This window comes from Salmo salar, chromosome ssa17 (assembly GCF_905237065.1).
Source record: "Salmo salar chromosome ssa17, Ssal_v3.1, whole genome shotgun sequence".
Lineage (NCBI taxonomy): Eukaryota > Metazoa > Chordata > Actinopteri > Salmoniformes > Salmonidae > Salmo > Salmo salar.
The window spans coordinates 9,978,501-10,001,058 of NC_059458.1; the positions used below are offsets into that span (position 1 = coordinate 9,978,501).

Below are 22,558 nucleotides of genomic sequence, written 5' to 3' on the forward strand. Positions count from 1 at the left end.
AAGCCAGTGGAGAGAGCGGAGGAGCGGGGTGACGTGAGAGAACTTGGGAAGGTTGAACACCAGACGGGCTGCGGCGTTCTGGATGAGTTGTAGGGGTTTAATGGCACAGGCAGGGAGCCCAGCCAACAGCGAGTTGCAGTAATCCAGACGGGAGATGACAAGTGCCTGGATTAGGACCTGCGCCGCTTCCTGTGTGAGGCAGGGTCGTACTCTGCAAATGTTGTAGAGCATGAACCTACAGGATCGGGTCACCGCCTTGATGTTAGTGGAGAACGACAGGGTGTTGTCCAGGATCACGCCAAGGTTCTTAGCACTCTGGGAGGAGGACACAAGGGAGTTGTCAACCGTGATGGCGAGATCATGGAAGGGGCAGTCCTTCCCGGGAGGAAGAGCAGCTCCGTCTTGCCGAGGTTCAGCTTGAGCTGGTGATCCGTCATCCACACTGATATGTCTGACAGACATGCAGAGATGCGATTCGCCGCCTGGTTATCAGAAGGGGGAAAGGAGAAGATTAATTGTGTGTCGTCTGCATAGCAATGATAGGAGAGACCATGTGAGGATATGACAGAGCCAAGTGACTTGGTGTATAGCGAGAATAGGAGAGGGCCTAGAACAGAGCCCTGGGGGACACCAGTGGTGAGAGCGCATGGTGCGGAGACAGATTCTCGCCACGCCACCTGGTAGGAGCGACCTGTCAGGTAGGATGCAATCCAAGCGTGGGCCGCGCCGGAGATGCCCAACTCGGAGAGGGTGGAGAGGAGGATCTGATGGTTCACAGTATCAAAGGCAGCAGATAGGTCTAGAAGGATGAGAGCAGAGGAGAGAGAGTTAGCTTTAGCAGTGCGGAGAGCCTCCGTGACACAGAGAAGAGCAGTCTCAGTTGAATGCCCAGTCTTGAAACCTGACTGATTAGGATCAAGAAGGTCATTCTGAGAGAGATAGCAGGAGAGCTGGCCAAGGACGGCACGTTCAAGAGTTTTGGAGAGAAAAGAAAGAAGGGATACTGGTCTGTAGTTGTTGACATCGGAGGGATCGAGTGTAGGTTTTTTCAGAAGGGGTGCAACTCTCGCTCTCTTGAAGACGGAAGGGACGTAGCCAGCGGTCAAGGATGAGTTGATGAGCGAGGTGAGGAAGGGGAGAAGGTCTCCGGAAATGGTCTGGAGAAGAGAGGAGGGGATAGGGTCAAGTGGGCAAGTTGTTGGGCGGCCGGCCGTCACAAGACGCGAGATTTCATCTGGAGAGAGAGGGGAGAAAGAGGTCAAAGCACAGGGTAGGGCAGTGTGAGCAGGACCAGCGGTGTCGTTTGACTTAGCAAACGAGGATCGGATATCGTCAACCTTCTTTTCAAAATGGTTGACGAAGTCATCCGCAGAGAGGGAGGAGGGGGGGAGGGGGAGGAGGATTCAGGAGGGAGGAGAAGGTAGCAAAGAGCTTCCTAGGGTTAGAGGCAGATGCTTGGAATTTAGAGTGGTAGAAAGTGGCTTTAGCAGCAGAGACAGAAGAGGAGAATGTAGAGAGGAGTGAGTGAAAGGATGCCAGGTCCGCAGGGAGGCGAGTTTTCCTCCATTTCCGCTCGGCTGCCCGGAGCCTTGTTCTGTGAGCTCGTAGTGAGTCGTCGAGCCACGGAGCAGGAGGGGAGGACCGAGCCGGCCTGGAGGATAGGGGACAGAGAAAATCAAAGGATGCAGAAAGGGAGGAGAGGAGGGTTGAGGAGGCAGAATCAGGAGATAGGTTGGAGAAGGTTTGGGCAGAGGGAAGAGATGATAGGATGGATTTACTTAGAGACCCTTGTCAAACATTACCCTCTGTGAAAACTAGAGGTAGGCAACACTTTTAGTGTTGTTAACACCATGCTCCAGTACTCTTGAGCTAATCAGAACACACTGTTTAGACATCTCCCCAGGCTGTCAGAATTAGAAGAAGTGGTGAGAGGCCTTCGGAAGCAACGCTGGCATGGAACCCATCTGCCATCTGGTGCCCGTGCCTAGCAAGTCCTACCTGGCACCAAACCTGGTCACCTGGTTCCCGGGTTATCCACGTAACACATGGAGCCCCTTTCCACCAACCACTCTGGCATGATCAACGGACCCAGAGGCAAATACCATTGCCCACCACCAAGCGTACCCATGTGGCTTCCCATGCCCAAGCCAGAGCCCAACTCCACCCTGGGCTTCTGTCTAGCCTGCTGTGGCTGATCATGGACCAGCAGCTCCATCGGTTGGATATGTTGGTTCTTTTGACTCTGCTGAAGAACCAAGCTGCAGCAGGAGCAGCAGCAGACGAAGCAGTAGGAGCAGCAATAGCAGTAGAAGCAACAGCAGTAGGAGCAGCAGCAACAGCAGATGAAGCAGTAGTATCAGCAGCACCTGTGTGCTGCTAACAGCTTTGCTTTCTCCACTGTCCTACTGCCCCATACTGGGCTCATCAATACCTGGCTAACTAGCAAAAAGATGATCTAATTATTAGACCAGTGGGGTATTAATGCAGATGGTTAACCCCATGCTTCAGCCATCTATATATAGCCACTATGCTTCATCAGTTTTATACACTGGTGAGCAGTCTTATTTCTAAAATAACACACCTGTCTGATAATATGGGTCATGTAGGCCTACTTTTAAATGTTATTGGGCTAATTTCAGGGGGTGGGAGGGGCATATCATTTTAGAATGCCAATAACTGGCCATGCATTAAGTATTATGCATATTTTTCTTATAAAATGCTGGAAAATCCAATTATGGATATGACAAATCCACTCCGCAAATGGCCTGTGGGGCACTTCACCTGCTCTTGGTAAAAGCATAAATCTATTCTGCTGGCAGCCGAGTTGGATGGTAGGGACAGCCAGTGTTAGTGATGATGTCATCCTCAGACAAGTCCTCAGCTGTTGTTCACTGGACGACTCCTATACTAGCTTTGTGTCACCTTATATTGGGCCTATAGGCATTCAAACTGTGGTTATGGATTTTATATTGCATACACTAAGGGGTCAAATAGACAGGGGACCAGGGTGTGGTGAGATGGTAGCCCTAACTATTTTACTATTCATTTGCGTTAATTAGATGTTGATCCACCATTGACAAAATGCGCTCTTCAAAACCCTTTGAAGAATTCACGCCAGAGTACTGTAGGGAAAGAAATTAAATCCCATCATTCAATCACTTTTGTATATTCATTGGCAACCAAACGATAAATGTTTTATTGTTTATAACAATCAGTATTTCTGGGATCTACAAGCAATTCAGAAATCAACTCAGGCCCAAGCCTGGCTTTATATTAACATTAAATACTGCATTTTATTGGTGCGAGGTTGGCCGTCACGTGTGTGCTTTTCTGGGAAGGACGGGAGGAGTAGCAGCATGCTCAATCTCGTTTGTGTCAGAATTCAGCACAAGTTTCATGAGGAGACAGACAAACAAATAACAGGATGTGCTCAGAGGCGTTAAGATTCCTTCACCTCCACACCCAACCTTCATGGGGGTAAGGGTGGGGACCTAAAGCATGCTGGGAATCTGTCTTCTCCAGACAGTAGAGCCCCTTGCTGAAATTACAGAGGGACATCTGACTGGTATTGGGCTGGCCCAGTCAGAGATACCGAAGCAAAAAAATTGGGATATTTGATAGGTGGAGAGAACTTCTTTAGGGTGGGCTACTGTGGCAGGAAGTGGCGTGCATGTTGGAGGAAGTGGTACCGCTGAAACATGAAAATTCTGCAGCATGTGGATGAGGTGAAACCACATGGCTGTGCAGAGGAGACCGACACCGATGGGGGACCTCGAGCTGCGGTGCAGGGAGTGTTGGTTGTTAAAGAGATACACCCCCTGGTATCTACCATTCAGTCCTGCTGTCTGTCACCCCCCTCTCACTGGAAGGATGCATTCACTGGGAGTCAACTGCAACAATTCCATTTCAAATTTTGTTCTGAGTCACAATCATCATAATCAATATTTTAACTTACATCTAAACAGTCTATTCAGTTATACCCCCCCCCCGACCCTCCTGCTGTGTTTTAACATATTTTTGCAGGAGGGTGGCTGCACAGGGTGTATCTGTGCGGGGGCCGCAACGATCGCTCAGACCCCGAGTGTTGACAGTAGGGGGACCGTAATGTGACTGCCATAAAGAGTTCTAGTTCTCCTTCTTGCCCTCCATTTTGCCGTAAGTAGAGCCGGTTTTGTTCACCTCAGATACACTGATCAGGCGGCGCACTGCTATGGAGGCTGTGTAGAGAGGAGACAGAGAGAGATGTGTCAATAATAGTAGAAAGAAAGCAGAAGACAAAAAAAAGAAAAACTTAGGTATAATACAAATTAACAAAGTGCAGATACAGGTGTAGGCAATCACATGTACATACTATACAGGGCTCAACACTGCGACCAAAACACTCATTCAGTCATCATGCACTGTTTGAATGAACATTTCTAAAGTCTTTCCCAAAAAACTTCCGATTAAATGTTGACTGCAAAGATAGAGTCAGGAAAACGGAATTTACGAAAAGATAAAAACAGATTTTATAGGGCCTTACAACTGTAGAGTGACTGTTCAAAATCGCTAACAATAGTATGGGGTCAATTTCACACCATATGTATTGAATTCAAAAAGATTACCTGTTGCACAACGTTCGACGCAGGTGTATGGCGAACCAGTTACCAACACCTGCGCCGAACGTTGTGCGACAGGTAATTCATATGTTTACCTAAGTAGTCAGATGGTTTGTCATTAAATGTATTAGATAGACATGCTTCTAATATCCGTACATTATTGACCCGTGACTGAGAATTTTGAAGTACGTTAGCTAAAACCCTAAAACGAGATGGCGTCAGACCGTCTCCTTAAGTAGGCAATAGAAAAAAAGCCTGTCTATCATGTTCATTGATTGGGTTAAGACAAACCATCACTCCAAAACTAGCGGACCAATGGAGACTCATTTACGCCTCCCTCTAAAACCCGCCCTTCATGGAAAAATAATACCAAAACTCGCAAATCGAATAGACTGGCGGTAAAAGCAAAGAAACATACATCGAAAGCAAAGATACGAGGAGCGTAACCAAAAGGTAGTACATGCAGGCAAGAGCGTAGGCAAAATCTATTCAATAGGATTGGTTTCTGGGAAAGTTTAACCGAAAAACTATTTTTGCATTCATTTTCAAATATTTGTTCAAATCATTTTTCATAGTTTGGCTCTCGCTTTAAAATTATTTGCTTACGAGTTTTTGGGTTTTGCTTTTGATGTCTTATTTTTGTTTACAATTCTATACATTTTGCTTTCAATTGTTGGGTTTTTGATTTCAACATCCATTATTTCACCCGTCCTTGAAAATATGTTTACATTCTCAACTTTATTTTACGTTTTTCATTTTTAATTCAATACATATGGCGTGAAATTGACCCCATACAATAGCACCTTTTTTGAGATTGTTGAGAGAAAAAAAAATCTAACCAAACAATCAATGTGAATATGATAGTCAAGTTAAAACCCCCTTAGGTCAAAGGGCCCAGGGCTGGGTTAGCTATTTGATTTAGAATTTTATGACCTCTGTAAGTATATATAAAAATATACTTCTTTTTTGATTAAACATTTAATTTGGTCTTACTACCATTAGCCCTTATTAACGTATTGAATAACATTCATACATGGCACAACAGATAGCCCAAAAATAAATGAAAAGGAGGTATATTTTGAAGTGTCTGTCCTATATCTAAGAGATATTAGTTATAAATTATTATTATTTTTACCTGTATTTAACCCCTTTGTTTTTGGCACTAAAGTATATCGTATCGGTCTGTCTACCTTCAGACGAGTCTTGTGAGAATCCTGTATGTGTTCGTGAGAGTCTTATCTTTCCATAGAGGGGTCATTTTAGTTTGTACCTCAAACCATTCCGACACTACAAACAGATAACTCCATCTTAAACAGACAGACAGACTTTGATTTCCGCAGGGGCGCTTACATAATTTAAAAGATGGCTATTCATCATCAGCCTGGTTCTGTATGGAATGCAAAACCACTGGTCAAGTCATTAATTGGCGCTCAGTGTTGAAAACATTGGTGCGACCAAATCTTGTGCTGGTGCCATCAACTGAAAACGTTGGTTGCACCAGTCCCACATTTAAAGCAGATAAATTTGTATTTATTTAACTAGGCAAGTCAGTTAAGAACAAATTCTTATTTACAATGACGGCCTACCCCGGGCCAAACCTGGACGACACTGGGCCAATTGAGCGCCGCCCTATGGGACTCCCAATCACGGCCGGATGTGATACAGCCTGGATTGGAACCAGGGACTGTAGTGGCGCCTCTTGCACTGAGATGCAGTGCCTTAGACCACTGCGCCACTCTGACTAAAACGCATGCTTAATGGAGAATCTCTATTGAAATAGCTTTTTAGTCTAGGACTAGGCTTATTCTGTGTTCGGGAAAACAGCCAATAATGAGTCAAAATTAGATGATATAGTACAGGAAGGTCCTAACAACATAAGAACTTGGAAAAAGCAGTGGGCTTAGCGCAGGCTAAATGGGTGGCATCCGCACCGATGATGCAGAAGATCAGGAAGCCGACGATGAGGAGGGGAGAGCCGCTGACAAACACCCCACAGGCGAAGTTGAGGAGGGGGGTGAGAAGCAGGGTGGCCCAGAAGAGGAAGTTGAGCAGCGTCCACAGCCGACGGGGGGGCTTGATGGTGGGACCGGGGAAACTGCCCTCGTTCTCGTAGTGCTCCTGCAGTGCATCCTACAGAAAGAGAAAGGTAGAAAGAGAGAATGTTGGCAATATTATATTAGTGGAGAGAGTCATTGACTTATGGCTAGAAAGGGTAAATAAATGGGAGGGAAAGCTGAGTTTCCAGCACCTTCTGCTGGTACAGCTTGTGAAGCCAGGTTGCACACTCCTTCTCGTCCTCTGGGATTTCCTCCACTGGGTACCGCCTATACAGGAAGGAGAGGAACTGTCAGTTTAGTACAACGCTACTAAAGGGCAGCAAGTCACCGTACTGGAGATACAGTAAGTCAGCAGGTCAAAGGACCCATAGCTCACATTTAGGACCAGTGCACTGGCTTTGTTTGTGGGAGAGGGACAGGCGCCACCTACTTGATATTCATATCTGCCATGTACTTCTTTCCACTGACGATTCCCAACAACGTTGGGACCTTCTTGTCTCTGAAATTTAGTGTCACGTCGTACACAGCAGATACTGAGGAAGGAAAGAGTGCGACCATGAGTGTGATGCTGCAAATGTGTGTGTGCACGTTCTTGTGTGTGTGTGTGTGTGTGTGTGTGTGTGTCCCACCTGTGCCTTTGAGACAGCTCAGTGTTGTGGTGAAGCCTTTGGTTCTGGGCAGTAGATGGTATTTGAGTTTCGGTAGACCTTTACTCTCTGCTACCTCCATACTGATCTCATGCTTCTTCGGTGTGAAACGGGTGCCTTCACAGTACAAGAGGAACTGAAGAAAGAGAGAGAGAGACAAGTCAACACACACGCACACTGTTGATGTCTTTGGAGGGTAAACACTTAACACACTAAAGCTCATGACCTTGTAATCCCTGTTTGTCCCACTGGAAACTACAGAAGGTAGGAACGCCAACAGAGGTGAACTACCTCAGACACACCCTGCCTCTCTGGCAACACTGTCCACAGTAACACGTACACATGCACAAACAACACACACACACACCACACACAGAATCTCAGTTGTATTTCTTTGGTTCCTGCCCTCAGATCCTCTCTCCCTTGCATTTTCCCCCCCATCATAGTTTGTCAGATTACTGGCTTAGATTGTGTGCATGTACACACAAACAAATCTGGGGCGTGTTTATTTGGGCACTCAGCGGAAAAAGTCATGCAACGGTAAACAGAAATGTGCGTTTTTCATCTGTTTGTAGCTTAATGAACACGCCCCAGGGTACAACTCCATACAGAGACGCGCGGACGGTCAGAGGGAGAGGGGCAAAGGTAATTGTGTTGTCGGTTTGTCGTCCTACTCACCCACATAAACTCAGGGTAATCCTTTAGCTGGGTCAGGCCTTTGAACACGGTGTCTCTGTCCTCCTCCCACTTCCTCTTACAGAAGACAATCTCCAGGAAGTACCAGGTCCAGCCAATCAGAGGCACCTTCAGCAGTTCGTACTTGGCCAAGACCTTTGAAGCCTGAGAAGACAAGACGACTTCGTTCAGCTAACCAACCAAACATTTTATTTTCATAAACAGTAGATATAGGCAGCTAAACTCAATCCCCCTCTCTATCACACACACACACGTACTCACTCCAAGCACGCCGTAGCGTTCACACATGGTCCAGCCGCAGAGGAAGTCGATCTCGTAGTTGTGGTTGAGGATGATGATGACGTGCTCCTTGCCAAATTTGTCCACCGTGGCCTGGTCTGCGAATATGGTGCATTCTGTCCCCGACCACCACTCCAGCAGCATCACCAGCTCTGCAGGACAGAGAGGGCCAGCAGAGAGTTAAGACAACCAACCAGTGTAAACGCAGTCACAATCAACCACCCAGTCACATTAAACTGCAGTCAATTTTGTCCCCCCCACACCAGACGCGATCAGGACACGCAGGTTGAAATATCAAAACCAACTATATTCATTTGGGGACAGGTCGATAAGCAAATATTTATGACAATTTAGCTAGCTAGCTTGCTGTTGCTAGCTAATTTGTCCTGGTATATAAACGTTGAGTTGTTATTTTACCTGAAATGCACAAGGTCCTCTACCCTGACAATTAATCCACAGATAAAACGGTAAACCGAGTTTGTTTCTAGTAATCTCTCCTCCTTCAGGCTTCTTCTTCTCTGGACTTTATATGGAGGTTGGCAACCAACTTTAAGGTGCAATACCACCACCAACTGCTCTGGATTGTGGACCTCAGTTCGTCTTTCAATCACCCACGTGGGTATATGCTCCTAAAAACCAATGAGGAGATGGGAGAGGCCGGACTTGCAGCGCATCACAAATAGAACCAAGTTCTATGTTGGTGCCTGGCTACGCAGACGTGGGTGCAATGACTGAATAACATGTACATTTATTTTGCCACGTTCGCCCACGCGATGGGAGCGGTGTGGTCAGAATGTAACCAGTCGCAACGAATTACATTACACCAGTCTCAATTCCGGCACAAAACATTGAACCTGTAAAAATCACATCAGTGTAAACTCAGTTAACAATAACAGTGTATGTTTATGCTAGGAAACAAGCTATGTTCTTCCTTCCTTTTACAGGGGCTGAGTCACTGGCTTACTGGTGTTCTTCCATGCCGTCCATGGGAGGGGTGCGTCACTTGAGTGGGTTGAGTCACTGACGTGGTCTTCCTGTCTGGGTTGGCGCCCCCCCTTGGGTTGTGCCATGGCGGAGATCGTTGTGGGCTATACTCGGCCTTGTCTTAGGACGGTAAGTTGGTGGTTGGAGACATCCCTCTAGTGGTGTGGGGGCTGTGCTTTGGCAAAGTGGGTGGGGTTATATCCTGCCTGTTTGGCCCTGTCCGGGGGTATCATCGGATGGGGCCACAGTGTCTTCTGATCCCTCCTGTCTCAGCCTCCAGTATTTATGCTGCAGTAGTTTATGTGTCGGGGGCTAGGGTCAGTCTGTTACATCTGGAGTATTTCTCTTGTCTTATCCGGTGTCCTGTGTGAATTTAAATATGCTCTCTCTAATTCTCTCTTTCTGTCTTTCTCTCGGAGGACCTGAGCCCTAGGACCATGCCTCAGGACTACCTGGTATGATGACTCCTTGCTGTCCCCAGTCCACCTGGCCGTGCTGCTGCTCCAGTTTCAACTGTTCTGCCTGCGGCTATGGAACCCTGACCTGTTCACCGGACGTGCTTGTTGCACCCTCGACAACTACTATGATTATTATTATTTGACCATGCTGGTCATTTATGAACATTTTAACATCTTGACCATGTTCTGTTATAATATCCACCCTGCACAGCCAGAAGAGGACTGGCCACCCCTCATAGCCTGGTTCCTCTCTAGGTTTCTTCCTAGGTTTTTGGCCTTTCTAGGGAGTTTTTCCTAGGGAGTTTTTCCTAGCCACCGTGCTTCTTTCACATGCTTTGCTTGCTGTTTGGGGTTTTAGGCTGGGTTTCTGTACAGCACTTTGAGATATCAGCTGATGTACGAAGGGCTATATAAATAAATTTGATTTGATTAATGAAAATAACACCCTGTGGGTGTAACCAATAGGTAGGCTGAAGTGAACCAGATTCCCGTGATACAGGCTTCTCACACACAGACACACACACGCCTAGTGGTTAGAGCGTTGGACTAGTAACCGAAAGGTTGCAAGATTGAATCCCCGAGCTGACAAGTTTTTTTTAAATCTGTCATTCTGCCCCTGAACAAGGCAGTTAACCCACTGTTCCCCGGTAGGCTGTCATTGAAAATAAGAATTTGTTCTTAACTGACTTGCCTAGTTAAATAAAGGTAAAACAATTATAATAAATGCTGTAGCGTTCACACATGGTCGAGCCAAAGTACTATCTGCGCATCAACCAATCAATCCTTAGTCTGTTCATAATTTTTAAACACACCATCAACGATTAACCAAATTATGTTTATGTTTGATTATTAAACAACAAATTGACTGAAGTTGGTTCAATTACTTTTGTGAGCACAACGCCCGTTTCTCTAGAGAGAAATCCTATCAAGCACAAGAGACATCAAATCAAGAACGAACTGTGGGATGCTGTAGGGAGTTGTAGTTTTCAGACAAATATTCAACCTAGTTCAGTGCTGAAAACGTGTTAATGAACTACAATGACCAAAATCCATTGCGCCCATTGTTCATCGGCAGCCACACACAGACCGCATGAGAGAGGAATGCACACAACACAGCAAGGAGAGGGATAGAGGGGAACACCAAAACCAGTACACTATGTGGGTGGAGTTTACACTGCATTTAAGACTGGTCTGTTTTGGGACAACAGACAGGATGTGCTGCTCTGAGCCGAGCTCCTCTTCCCACACACACAAACAAACAAACAAATACACATACACGACTCAAGACTGAGTGTGACTCACGGCTCCAGAGGGAGTAGGAGAGACGGGTGTTGATCTTTCTGTAGAGCTGCCTGTTGATGGGCCATAGGACGCAGGTGCAGAGCTGAATGAAGTTGATGATGAGGCCGCTGACCACAAACACAAAGCCAACGAGCAGCTGCAGGATGAACAGGCTCTTGATGTACGCTATCAGCCCCATGGCCAGGGCTGTCTAGGGGCTAGCAGGGCTACCAACACACTACGGCCGACCTGGGGGAGAACACCATAAAAAAAACTAAGCATTTCCATTAAATGCTGTGGAAAATACCCCCAGGTAGCACCGGTTCTCCATATGACGTTGAGAAATAGTGCATTGTGGGTAGTTCTGAAGATATCCAAAATAAGTTCATATGTACACAAAAATTACATAGCTATGATCATGACTACAATTAAGTTACTAAGTCTTTGACCACACGGTTGTTACTTCGGTGAGTAAAAACTCATGCTTCCTACCCTTTAAAAGAGGATGTTTCTGAATATGAGTAAGGAAAGGAGTTTCCTCTGACCAACTGATCTGACCAGGAATAGGTCTGAGCCTTATTGACTATGACCCAGAGTTTTCTTAGTCTGGTCACATGGTCAGGGAAAACTCCTGACCCCTTTGATGAGGCCGAGTTAATAGTGGAAGGGTGATAGTCTTCAGAAATTCCAGTGCAACTAACCACGGTGGGTTCCCTTCACAAGCCCCGTTTGCACGGCCCGTCAGCCAATACCACAGACCTGTGGGACACAGAAGAACATCATTACAAACTGATTTAAACTGATTGTGACTAGTTTAACAGTCAGCCACGCTCAATGTCCTAAACGATATCATAACCGCCATCGATAAGAGACATTACTGTGCAGCCATATTCATCAACCTGGCCAAGGCTTTCGACTCCGTCAATCACCACATTCTTATCGGCAGACTCAACAGCCTTGGTTTCTCAAATGATTGCCTCGCCTGGTTCACCAACTACTTCTCTGATAGAGTTCAGTGTGTCAAATCGGAGGGCTTGTTGTCCGGACCTCTGGCAGTCTCTATGGGGGTGCCACAGGGCCGACTCTTTGTATACATCAATGATGTCACTCTTGCTGCTGGTGATTCTCTGATCCACCTCTATGCAGACAACACCATTCTGTATACATCTGGCCCTTCTTTGGACACTGTTAACTAACCTCCAGACGAGCTTCAATGCCATACAACTCTCCTTCCGTGGCCTTCAACTGCTCTTAAATACAAGTAAAACTAAATGCATGCTCTTCAACCGATCGCTGCCCGCACCTGCCCGCCCGTCCAGCATCACTACTCTGGACGGTTCTGACTTAGAATATGTGGACCTACAAATACCTAGGTGTCTGGTTAAACTGTAAACTCTCCTTCCAGACTCACATCAAGCATCTCCAATCCAAAATTAAATCTAGAATCGGCTTCCTATTTCGCAACAAAGCATCCTTCACTCATGCTGCCAAACATTCCCTCGTAAAACTGACCATCCTACCGATACTCGGCTTTGGCGATGTCATTTACAAAATAGCCTCCAACACTCTACTCAACAAACTGGATGCAGTCTATCACAGTGCCATCCGTTTTGTCACCAAAGCCCCATATACTACCCACCACTGCGACCTGTACGCTCTTGTTGACTGGCCCTCGCTTCATACTCGTCGCCAAACCCACTGGCTCCAGGTCATCTACAAGTCTCTGCTAGGTAAAGGCCCACCTTATCTCAGCTCACTGGTCACCATAGCAGCTCCCACCCGTAGCACGCGCTCCAGCAGGTATATCTCACTGGTCACCCCCAAAGCCAATTCTTCTTTTGGCCGCCTTTCCTTCCAGTTCTCTGCTGCCAATGACGAACTGCAAAAATCACTGAATCTGGAGACTCATATCTCCCTCACTAGCTTTAAGCACCAGCTGTCAGAACAGCTCACAGATCACTGCACCTGTACATAGCCCATCTGTTAATAGCCCATCCAACTACCTCATCCCCATACTGTATTTATTTATTTATCTTGCTCCTTTGCACCCCAGTATCTCTACTTGCACATTCATCTCCTGCACATCTTCCATTCCAGTGTTTAATGGCTATATTGTAATTACTTCGCCACCTTGGCCTATTTATTGCCTTACCTCCCTTATCATACCTCATTTGCACATACTGTATATAGACTTTTTCTACTGTATTATTGACTGCATATTTGTTTTGCTCCATGTGTAACTCTGTGTTGTATGTGTCGAACTGCTTTGCTTTATCTTGGCCAGGTCGCAGTTGCAAATGAGAACTTGTTCTCAACTAGCCTACCTGGTTAAATAAAGGTGAAATAAAAAATGTAAAAAGACCGAAAGATCTGAACAATCTTACCTCTTTCCCAAAACAGAATCTAACTTGCACCAAATGGCCGCCAACAAGAAAAGAAAAAAAGACTGCAACAACATGCAACTGAATAATTCAGAGAACTGTGACAAAAAAGAAAAGAAAAAGCAGGTTGATTCTGAGGAGATCAGCAGACAACCAGTCAGTTTCTGTGACTTATTTCCATTTATATTTCCCCAATATAAAATAGGAAACTATCAGGTTAAAAACAGCTTGCCCACAAAAATAAACTCCCTTCCACCCAAATGGCGTTGCACATAACCTCCCTCTCACTGATATGTACATGTCCGCATACCCACACACACATATACGCTCACACCCTTTCACCTAGTTGGAAAAGGGCCAGCAACTCCTTACTCACTCCCTTTCTTGCTCTCTTTTTCACACACACACACACACACACACACACACACACACACACACACACACACACACACACACACACACACGTGTCCAACTCCTAAACTAGCCACATCCAGTGTTTTGCCAACTTTTTATTTCAAAGTCACAGCACAAACTTGCCTTGCTGCAACACAGCTGCGGTCCCCAAAGTAGCGTTTTCGCCCCCTCTCCAGCCGCACACCCTCTCCCCTTGCTTCTATGCCTGTCAATCAATCAAATATATTTTATATAGCCCTTTTTACATCAGCAGTTGTCACAAGTGTTAACTGTTTGTGTGCTGTAACTTCTGTTGCAGATAGATAATCCCAGAATTGAATGGGAACAGACGCCAAATGCTATTAAAACCCCTCGGTGGCAAAACTCTCCAAGGCAGCCTGATAAGTAGCTGCATTTGTTGCTAGGCTCTTAATAACAATAAGTTTCAAAACTCGCTAAATATAGCGACAAAGTCTCTAAATTGGCAACACTTGCCCCATTCAACCTCTCTGGGATTCTGGTGTGTCCACTTTGCTAAATCTAGACCCACACACACCCTCAAACAGTAACCCTGCATCACTCCACTCCCTTCCACATACTACTATCATTAGTAATACTACAGAATTAGTAATACTGTATCCACTACAGACATTTCACCTACTGTGCCCCAATTCCTATGTCCAATCTCAATAATAAAATAGGCTACTTTCCAAAGCTATACAGAACCCATCCTACAACACTGATAACTACACCGCGGCCTAATAACGGAACGAGCATTAAGTCAAGTCACACTGTTTTTGTCAAATCACATCCTATAAACAGAGTCAAATCAATGGCACTACAGGCCAGCTGTACCAACTACACAGGAGGTCCCACCCACAGAGCGTGGACTTGAGTGACCTCAGTACCCACTGAACCAATTTCAATCAACGTTGGCACCAATGCTTATTGTTGGAAGCTACTGAATTGTTTAATCACTATGACCTTGACCTTTTGTCAATATTCCAGGAGCCCAAAAGGCATTTTCTGAGATAAAAAACAACAACATGCATCTCAGCATCTACTCAAATAATTTGAACATATAGGGCAGAGGGAACATAGGGCTGTGGGAACTGAGGGAACATAGGGCTGTGGGAACTGAGGGAACATAGGCCTGTGGGAACTGAGGGAACATAGGCCTGTGGGAACTGAGGGAACATAGGCCTGTGGGAACTGAGGGAACATAGGGCTGTGGGAACTGAGGGAACATAGGGCTGTGGGAACTGAGGGAACATAGGGCTGTGGGAACTGAGGGAACATAGGGCTGTGAGAACATGGACTTGGTCCCTCTGAACACACACTAACTCTCACCATCCTGTGTGTGTGTGTAACGGAGTTGGATTCATAACCTCACTACTTAGAGATTGGACATAGGAATTGGGGCACAATTTGTAAGTCGCTCTGGATAAGAGCGTCTGCTAAATGACTTAAATGTAAATGTTAGCGTGGGTGGAGACATTTCAAGCTACCGAACGGCTAGCTTTTCTATAGTTGGCTAAGACACTGTCAAGCGGGCAGTAGTGGTGCCGTGACCCGGATCTGCAGTTGTGCTCTGCTCAACGACTGGGGTCACTGTGGAGTGAGTTTAGGAGGTAACCGAGTTGGATTCATAACCTCATTCCCCAGCTTGAAACGTCTCCACCTGTGCTATCGAACTGCTATCTTTTCAACAGCGTAGTCAAGCACAGGTCACTTGTGTTTGAGAAGCAGAGGATCCAAGATCAAGGGTCAGTAAGGACTTGTGAGGAAGGAAGCTATACTGTTAAGCAAGCACAGTGACACGTGTGCATATTTCTCTGTGGGCTGACTATGATTTCCCAATCCCCTTTCTCAATACTTCAAGGTTCTGTTCTAACTTCACTGCCCTGGGGAGTTGTGATAGATGCCATAAAGCCAAGACATAACAGGGTGTGGTGTAGGTCTGTAGGACCCATGTTTTAAACGGCCCATTAAATGAAGGCCGTTTCCTCCAGATAGCACTGAAGGAGGCCAGAAAACAACCTTATCTGAAACTGAAGAATCAAGCAGACATCCACAAGGGCGGGTGACATTCTCTATGGATACTGATCTTTGGTATAGGCTATCAAACTTCAGGTTTGTCCCACATTGACATCAGGTTGCAATGCATTGGACTGCATTCTTTCACCAAACAACCACGGCAGTCAAACGTAAAAACTGTAGCCAGCAACACCAACCCTGCAAACAGTCTAATTATAATACAAACAGTTGCTACAGTGCGTCTGGCAGCTGCAAGGAGATAATTGCATGCATGCTTAAAATGCAGTTGATCTCTATTTAAACCACCAGGTATAGCCTATCTATTTCTCTACAGTAGGAGCATCAGTTCACAGTCAAACAGGTGATTGAGTTTTAACACGGAATTACAGGTCAAAGGAAAAATGTCTCCATCACCCAACGATGTCAATATTCATAAAATAACATCCCATTCACACCAATAACCCCTGGGAAATTAGCATAAATACCACTAACCTTGTTCTGGAAGAGAGAGCAAGTAGTTTTGCCAAAGTGTGAAGCCCTAGCTTTGCCCACAGACAGGAACAGAGTGAGAATTACAAACAGTGGGAAAGAGAGAGCGAGAAACACCAGCGCTCCTCAGTAAACATGAGTGAACTTTGGAGTCTTGACTAATGACATCTCACAAGGCCGTCCATTAGCAGAGTGGGAAACTTGTCCACACACAGAACAAAAAGGAGAGAGAGACAAAAGAAGAGAGAGGGAGACGCTCCCTCAGCCTGCCTGCCAAAGCGCTGCCTGGTGAGGGGGGATGGGGAGAGGCCGGATGGGGAGGAGGGGATGTCTGCCATCACCTGATCCCCTCAGACGAATGGCTGGCCTTCAATACTGGGCCAACGAACTGAGTGACACACACACACACACAAAGAGGTTAAAAAAGTTCAGCCATAATTTTTCCCAGGAATAAGGGGGGTGGGGGAGACCGCGTCCTGCTTTCCGTCTCCCCCCCACACACACACTATTCTAATCACTGAATGAAATTGAGTGGAAGAAATAGAACACGTGTAAAAAAAATAAAAAATAATCAAGTCTATTCACAGACCTAGAGATTTTGGGGGTGTTCAGTTGTCTCTCAACTCATCTCTTGCTTTCTATGGGCATGGTGCTTGTATAGGCTGCTGGTCTATTAGTTTGAAGCCAAATGGTGTCATTGTGTTATTTGATGATAATTTTATGATTTACCCAAACATTTCCTAAGAAGTCCACTTGGGGGCTCAGACAGATTTCAGTAGATTAAACTACACATTGAAAATAACAGCAATAAGGCTAAAACATCTCACATTTAGTATGTATGTAGGCATTAACACATTGTGAAATGTCATTTTTATAAGTGTCTTAATGTGATTTCTGATATAGGGGGTCCCCATATTTGTTTAAGCGTTTCAGTGAGTCTTGAAACAGAAAAGATTTACAACCCATGGATGTAAATTGCCATTGATTATGTACCAGGTTAATGCCATTTAGCAGGCTACCAAGTATGCAAGGGTACACACACACACACACACACACACACACACACACACAAGGCCTGATTGGACGTGGGATGTGGCAGAGATTAGCAATAGCCACTCAGGGCTAAACTGATTAACAGGGAGAAACAACCTGGCCTCCACTGGCCTTCCGAAGGAAAAAACAGGCTAAACTTGGCCAAGATGTTCAGCAGCAGAAGGTCCCGAGCCACGTCTGAACAAATAAGACAAACCCACAGAAGTCAACAACCAACCAAGCCCAGCCTACACTCTCCCAAAACCAGTGTCAGGCAGTAGAATATATTTTAATTTATAGTTTGTGGTTGCCCACAGCTTCAAGCAGTTGGAGTCAACAAACGTACCAGTCATGTCTATAAAGTTCTTATAAGTTCTGGCGCGATCCTCGACTGCTCCCTCAAAAGGACTTACCAGTAGGTATAGTAGGCGATCGCCAGCACCACCAGTGCCCCACACAGACCTGTAAAGAGCATCACGGCCCCCTGGTTCAGCATCTTCACCCCCCTCCTTGATTACCTCCCCCCTCAGGAAAGAAAAAAGGATCACAGAAAAAAAAAAGAGATGAAAATCTCCAAAGCGATTTAAGAGGAGAACAAGAGGGAGTCAGTGTCCACGGTGCCTGAGACTCATGCTAATACGCATAGGAGACAAATTATGATGACAGCATGAACACTAAATCCCAAGGAAAAGAAGAGGATGAGGAGGGAGCGTCCATCTGCGCAACAGGAAAGCAACTCAGGTGAGAAACGAAAGAGCTAGTCGGCGACGGCTTCGCACCAGATCCCCACGAGAGGAGTACAATAATCAAGACACACTGGTTTAAATGTGTTAAAACAGACGGAACACAGAAGGAGCCTCTCCTTTGTACAGAGAGGAAAATGAGAGATGTAGGATAACAAAGCTCTAATCTGGCCCAGAACAGATTAGCACTGATTAGTGCTCTTGCAGCAGCATCCTGGATAAATCACCTCTCATTTCCATCCAGTTGTATGGGGTGGGGGGGGTTGGGTGGAGAAGCTCAGCTGCTGTGATGGGTCCAGCAATGAGAAAGGGCCTGGGTTGCGTTCATTAGTCACCAAAATGGAAGAAAGCAGATGGAAACTGGGAGTGCCTGGATTGGTCTGATAAAATGCACATTTGTACTTTCCGTTGCTCAATGTTTTAAAACGCTTTGTTACAGGGCTTTCATGGAGGTGATCAGGCCCCACACCACTGTCCTATGTTGGACTCAAAACTGGTGGTCCACTTCAGGCATACGCAGACCAGCTCGCATTACCGTTCCCGAAGCTGTTTCGCTGATTGTCCCAATAGCTAAAAACAACAGGCTAAACGAAAATAACGATGTACACCCTGTAGCCCTGACATCTGTACCTATGAAAAGTTTTGAAAAAAATATCCAATCAAAAATTCTCTCATCACAATTAGACCCAAACCAATTCGCCTACCGTGCGTCCATGGGTGTTGATGATGGGTTACTGGTCATTCTGAACAATATCTACGAACATTTAGAAAAGGAAAATAGCTTACTGAAAATGGTATTAATTGACTTAACCTGTTTAGGATAGGGGGCAGTATTTTCACGGCCGGATAAAAAACGTACCCGATTTAATCTGGTTATTACTCCTGCCCAGAAACTAGAATATGCATATAATTGTTTGATTTGGATAGAAAACACCCTAAAGTTTCTAAAACTGTTTGAATGGTGTCTGTGAGCATAACAGAACTCATATGGCAGGCCAAAACCTGAGAAGATTCCATACAGGAAGTGCCCTCTCTGACCATTTCTTGGCCTTCTATAGCCTCTTTATCGAAAATAGAGGATCTCTGCTGTAACGTGACATTTTCTAAGGCTCTCAGAAGGCGCCAGAACGGGGAATGATGACTCTGCAGTCCCTGGGCGAAAAAAAGTAGGGCTTTTGGAAAGTGGTCGTTCTGAGAACAATGACACGGGTGCGCACGTGCATGTGAAGACTCCATTTTCTATTTTCAGTGTTTGAACGAAAACAAGGTCTCCCGGTCAGAATATTATCGCTATTTTACGAGAAAAATCGCTAAACAGCGTTTGACATGTTTCGAAGGAGGGTAATGGAATATTTTGACATTTTTTGTCACGATACGCGCCGGCGCGTCACCCTTCGGATAGTGTCTTGAACGCAAGAACAAAATGGAGCTATTTGGATATAACTATGGATTATTTGGAACCAAAACAACATTGGGTGTTGAAGTAGAAGTCCTGGGAGTGCATTCTGATGAAGAACAGCAAAGGTAATCCAATTTTTCTTATAGTAAATCTGAGTTTGTCTGCCAAAATCTGCCAAACTTGGTGGGTGTCAAAATAGCTAGCCATGATGGCCGGGCTATCTACTCAGAATATTGCAAAATGTGCTTTCACCGAAAAGCTATTTTAAAATCGGACACCGCGATTGTATAAAGGAGTTCTTCTTCAAATAATTGTTATGTTTTTTGTGAACGATTATCGTGAGTAATTTAGTAAATTCACAGGAAGTTTTCGGTGGGTATGCTAGTTCTGAACGTCACATGCTAATGTAAAAAGCTGGTTTTTGATATAAATATGAACTTGATTGAACAAAACATGCATGTATTGTATAACATAATGTCCTAGGGTTGTCATCTGATGAAGATCATCAAAGGTTAGTGCTGCATTTAGCTGTTGTTTTGGTTTCTGTGACATTATATGCTAGCTTGAAAAATGGGTGTGTGATTATTTCTGGCTGGGTACTCTCCTGACATAATCTAATGTTTTGCTTTCGTTGTAAAGCCTTTTTGAAATCGGACAATGTGGTTAGATAAAGGAGAGTCTTGTCTTTAAAATGGTGTAAAATAGTCATATGTTTGAAAAATGGAAGTTTTGGGATTTTTGAGGAGTTTGTAATTCGCGCCACGCTCTATCATTGGATATTGGCGAGGCGTTCCGCTAGCGGTACATCTAGATGTAATAGGTTTTAAGTAGCGCGTTTAAGGGGGAGGAGTTGCAATCTACTGCAGAGATAGCTTGCAAAGTTCTGTCATACTTTCCAGGTCGATGCCCAAACAGTTTGAGCTTCTAATTTTAAAAATGAATCTCTCCAGAAATAAGTCTCTCACTGTTGCTGCCTGTTATAGACCCCCCTCAGCTCCCAGCTGTGCCCTGGACACCATATGTGAATTGATTGCCGCTCATCTACAGTGAGGGAAAAAAGTATTTGATCCCCTGCTGATTTTGTACGCTTGCCCACTTACAAAGAAATGATCAGTCTATAATTTTAATGGTAGGTTTATTTGAACAGTGAGAGACAGAATAACAAAAAAATCCAGAAAAACGCATGTCAAAAATGTTATAAAATGAATTGCATGTTAATGAGGGAAATAAGTATTTGACCCCTCTGCAAAACATGACTTAGTACTTGGTGGCAAAACCCTTGTTGGCAATCACAGAGGTCAGACGTTTCTTGTAGTTGGCCACCAGGTTTGCACACATCTCAGGAGGGATTTTGTCCCTCCTGTCTGTTCAACCTCTCTTTCGTATCATCCGAGATCCCTAAAGATTGGAAAGCTGCGGCGGTCATCCCCCTCTTCAAATGGGGTGACACTCTAGACCCAAACTGTTATAGACCTATATCCATCCTGCCCTGCCTTTCTAAAGTCTTCAAAAGCCAAGTTAATGAACAGATCACTGACCATTTCGAATCCCACCGTACCTTCTCCGCTGTGCAATCCGGTTTCCGAGCTGGTCACGGGTGCACCTCAGCCATGCTCAAGGTACTAAACGATTTCATAACCACCATTGATAAAAGATTGTACTGTGCAGCCGTCTTTATCAACCTGGCCAAGGCTTTCGACTCTGTCAATCACCGTATTCTTATCGGCAGACTCAACAGCCTTGGTTTCTCAAATGACTGCCTCACCTGGTTTACCAACTACTTCTCAGACAGAGTTCAGTGTGTCAAATCGGAGGGCCTGTTGTCCGGACCTCTGGCAGTCTCTATGGGGGTACCACCGGGTTCAATTCTCGGACCGACTCTTTTCTCTGTATACATCAACGATGTCGCTCTTGGTGCTGGTGATTCCCTGATCCACCTCTACGCAGATGACACCATTCTGTATACATCTGGCCCTTCTTTGGACACTGTGTTAACAAACCTCCAAACGAGCATCAATGCCATACAACACTCCTTCCGTGGCCTCCAACTGCTCTTAAAACGCAAGTAAAACTAAATGCATGCTTTTCAACCGATCGCTGCCCGCACCCGCTCGCCCGACTTGCATCACTACTCTGGACGGTTCTGACTTAGAATATGTGGACACTACAAATACCTAGGTGTCTGGCTAGACTGTACACTCTCCTTCCAGACTCATATTAAACATCTCCAATCCAAAATTAAATCTAGAATCGGCTTCCTATTCCGCAACAAAGCCTCCTTCACTCATGCTGCCAAACATACCCTCGTAAAACTGACTATCCTACCGATCCTCGACTTCGGCAATGTCATTTACAAAATAACCTCCAACACTCTACTCAGCAAACTGGATGCAGTCTATCACAGTGCCATTCGTTTTGTCACCAAAGCCCCATATACCACCCACCACTGCAACCTGTATGCTCTTATCGGCTGGCTCTCGCTACATATTCGTCGCCAGACCCACTGGCTCCAGGTCATCTATAAGTCTTTGCTAGGTAAAGCTCCGCCTCATCTCAGCTCACGATAACAAAACCCACCCTTAGCACACGCTCCAGCAGGTATATCTCACTGGTCATTCCCAAAGCCAACACCTCCTTTGGCCGCCTTTCCTTCCAGTTCTCTGCTGCCAACGACTGGAACGAATTGCAAAAATCACTGAAGCTGGAGACTTATATTCCCCTCACTAACTTTAAACATCAGCTATCCGAGCAGCTAACCGATCGCTACAGCTGTACATAGCCTATCTGTAAATAGCCCACCCAATCTACCTACCTCATCCTCATATTGTTTTTATTTACTTTTCTGCTCTTTTGCACACCAGTATCTCTACTTGCACATCATCATCTGCACATCTATCACTCCAGTGTTAATTTGCTAAATTGTAATTACTTGCTACTATGGCCTATTTATTGCCTTACCTCCTCATGCCATTTGCACACACTGTATATAGACTTTTATTTTTTTCCCTTATTGTGTTATTGACTGTACGCTTGTTTATTCCATGTGTAACTCTGTGTTGTTGTATGTGTCGAACTGCTTTGCTT

At 45.3% G+C, this 22,558-nt stretch overlaps 1 protein-coding gene across 5 annotated transcripts in view; it reads right to left on the minus strand.

Moving 5' to 3' along the window:
* Window positions 1–3,172: 3,172 nt before the first annotated feature.
* The window catches only part of plcc (1-acyl-sn-glycerol-3-phosphate acyltransferase gamma), a 32,326-nt gene continuing 12,940 nt past the window's right edge, over window positions 3,173–22,558 (minus strand). The window contains exons 1-10 of one of the 5 annotated variants that reach the window (XM_014151226.2): window positions 16,300–16,585; window positions 11,702–11,759; window positions 11,022–11,249; window positions 8,260–8,429; window positions 7,981–8,142; window positions 7,285–7,438; window positions 7,086–7,188; window positions 6,847–6,922; window positions 6,530–6,728; window positions 3,173–4,217 (exon numbers count right to left, since the gene is read on the minus strand). In XM_014151226.2, the coding sequence (XP_014006701.1) occupies window positions 4,126–4,217; window positions 6,530–6,728; window positions 6,847–6,922; window positions 7,086–7,188; window positions 7,285–7,438; window positions 7,981–8,142; window positions 8,260–8,429; window positions 11,022–11,199 (1,134 nt within the window). In that variant the 5' untranslated portion in view covers window positions 11,200–11,249; window positions 11,702–11,759; window positions 16,300–16,585 and the 3' untranslated portion in view covers window positions 3,173–4,125. 5 annotated transcript variants of the gene reach the window in all.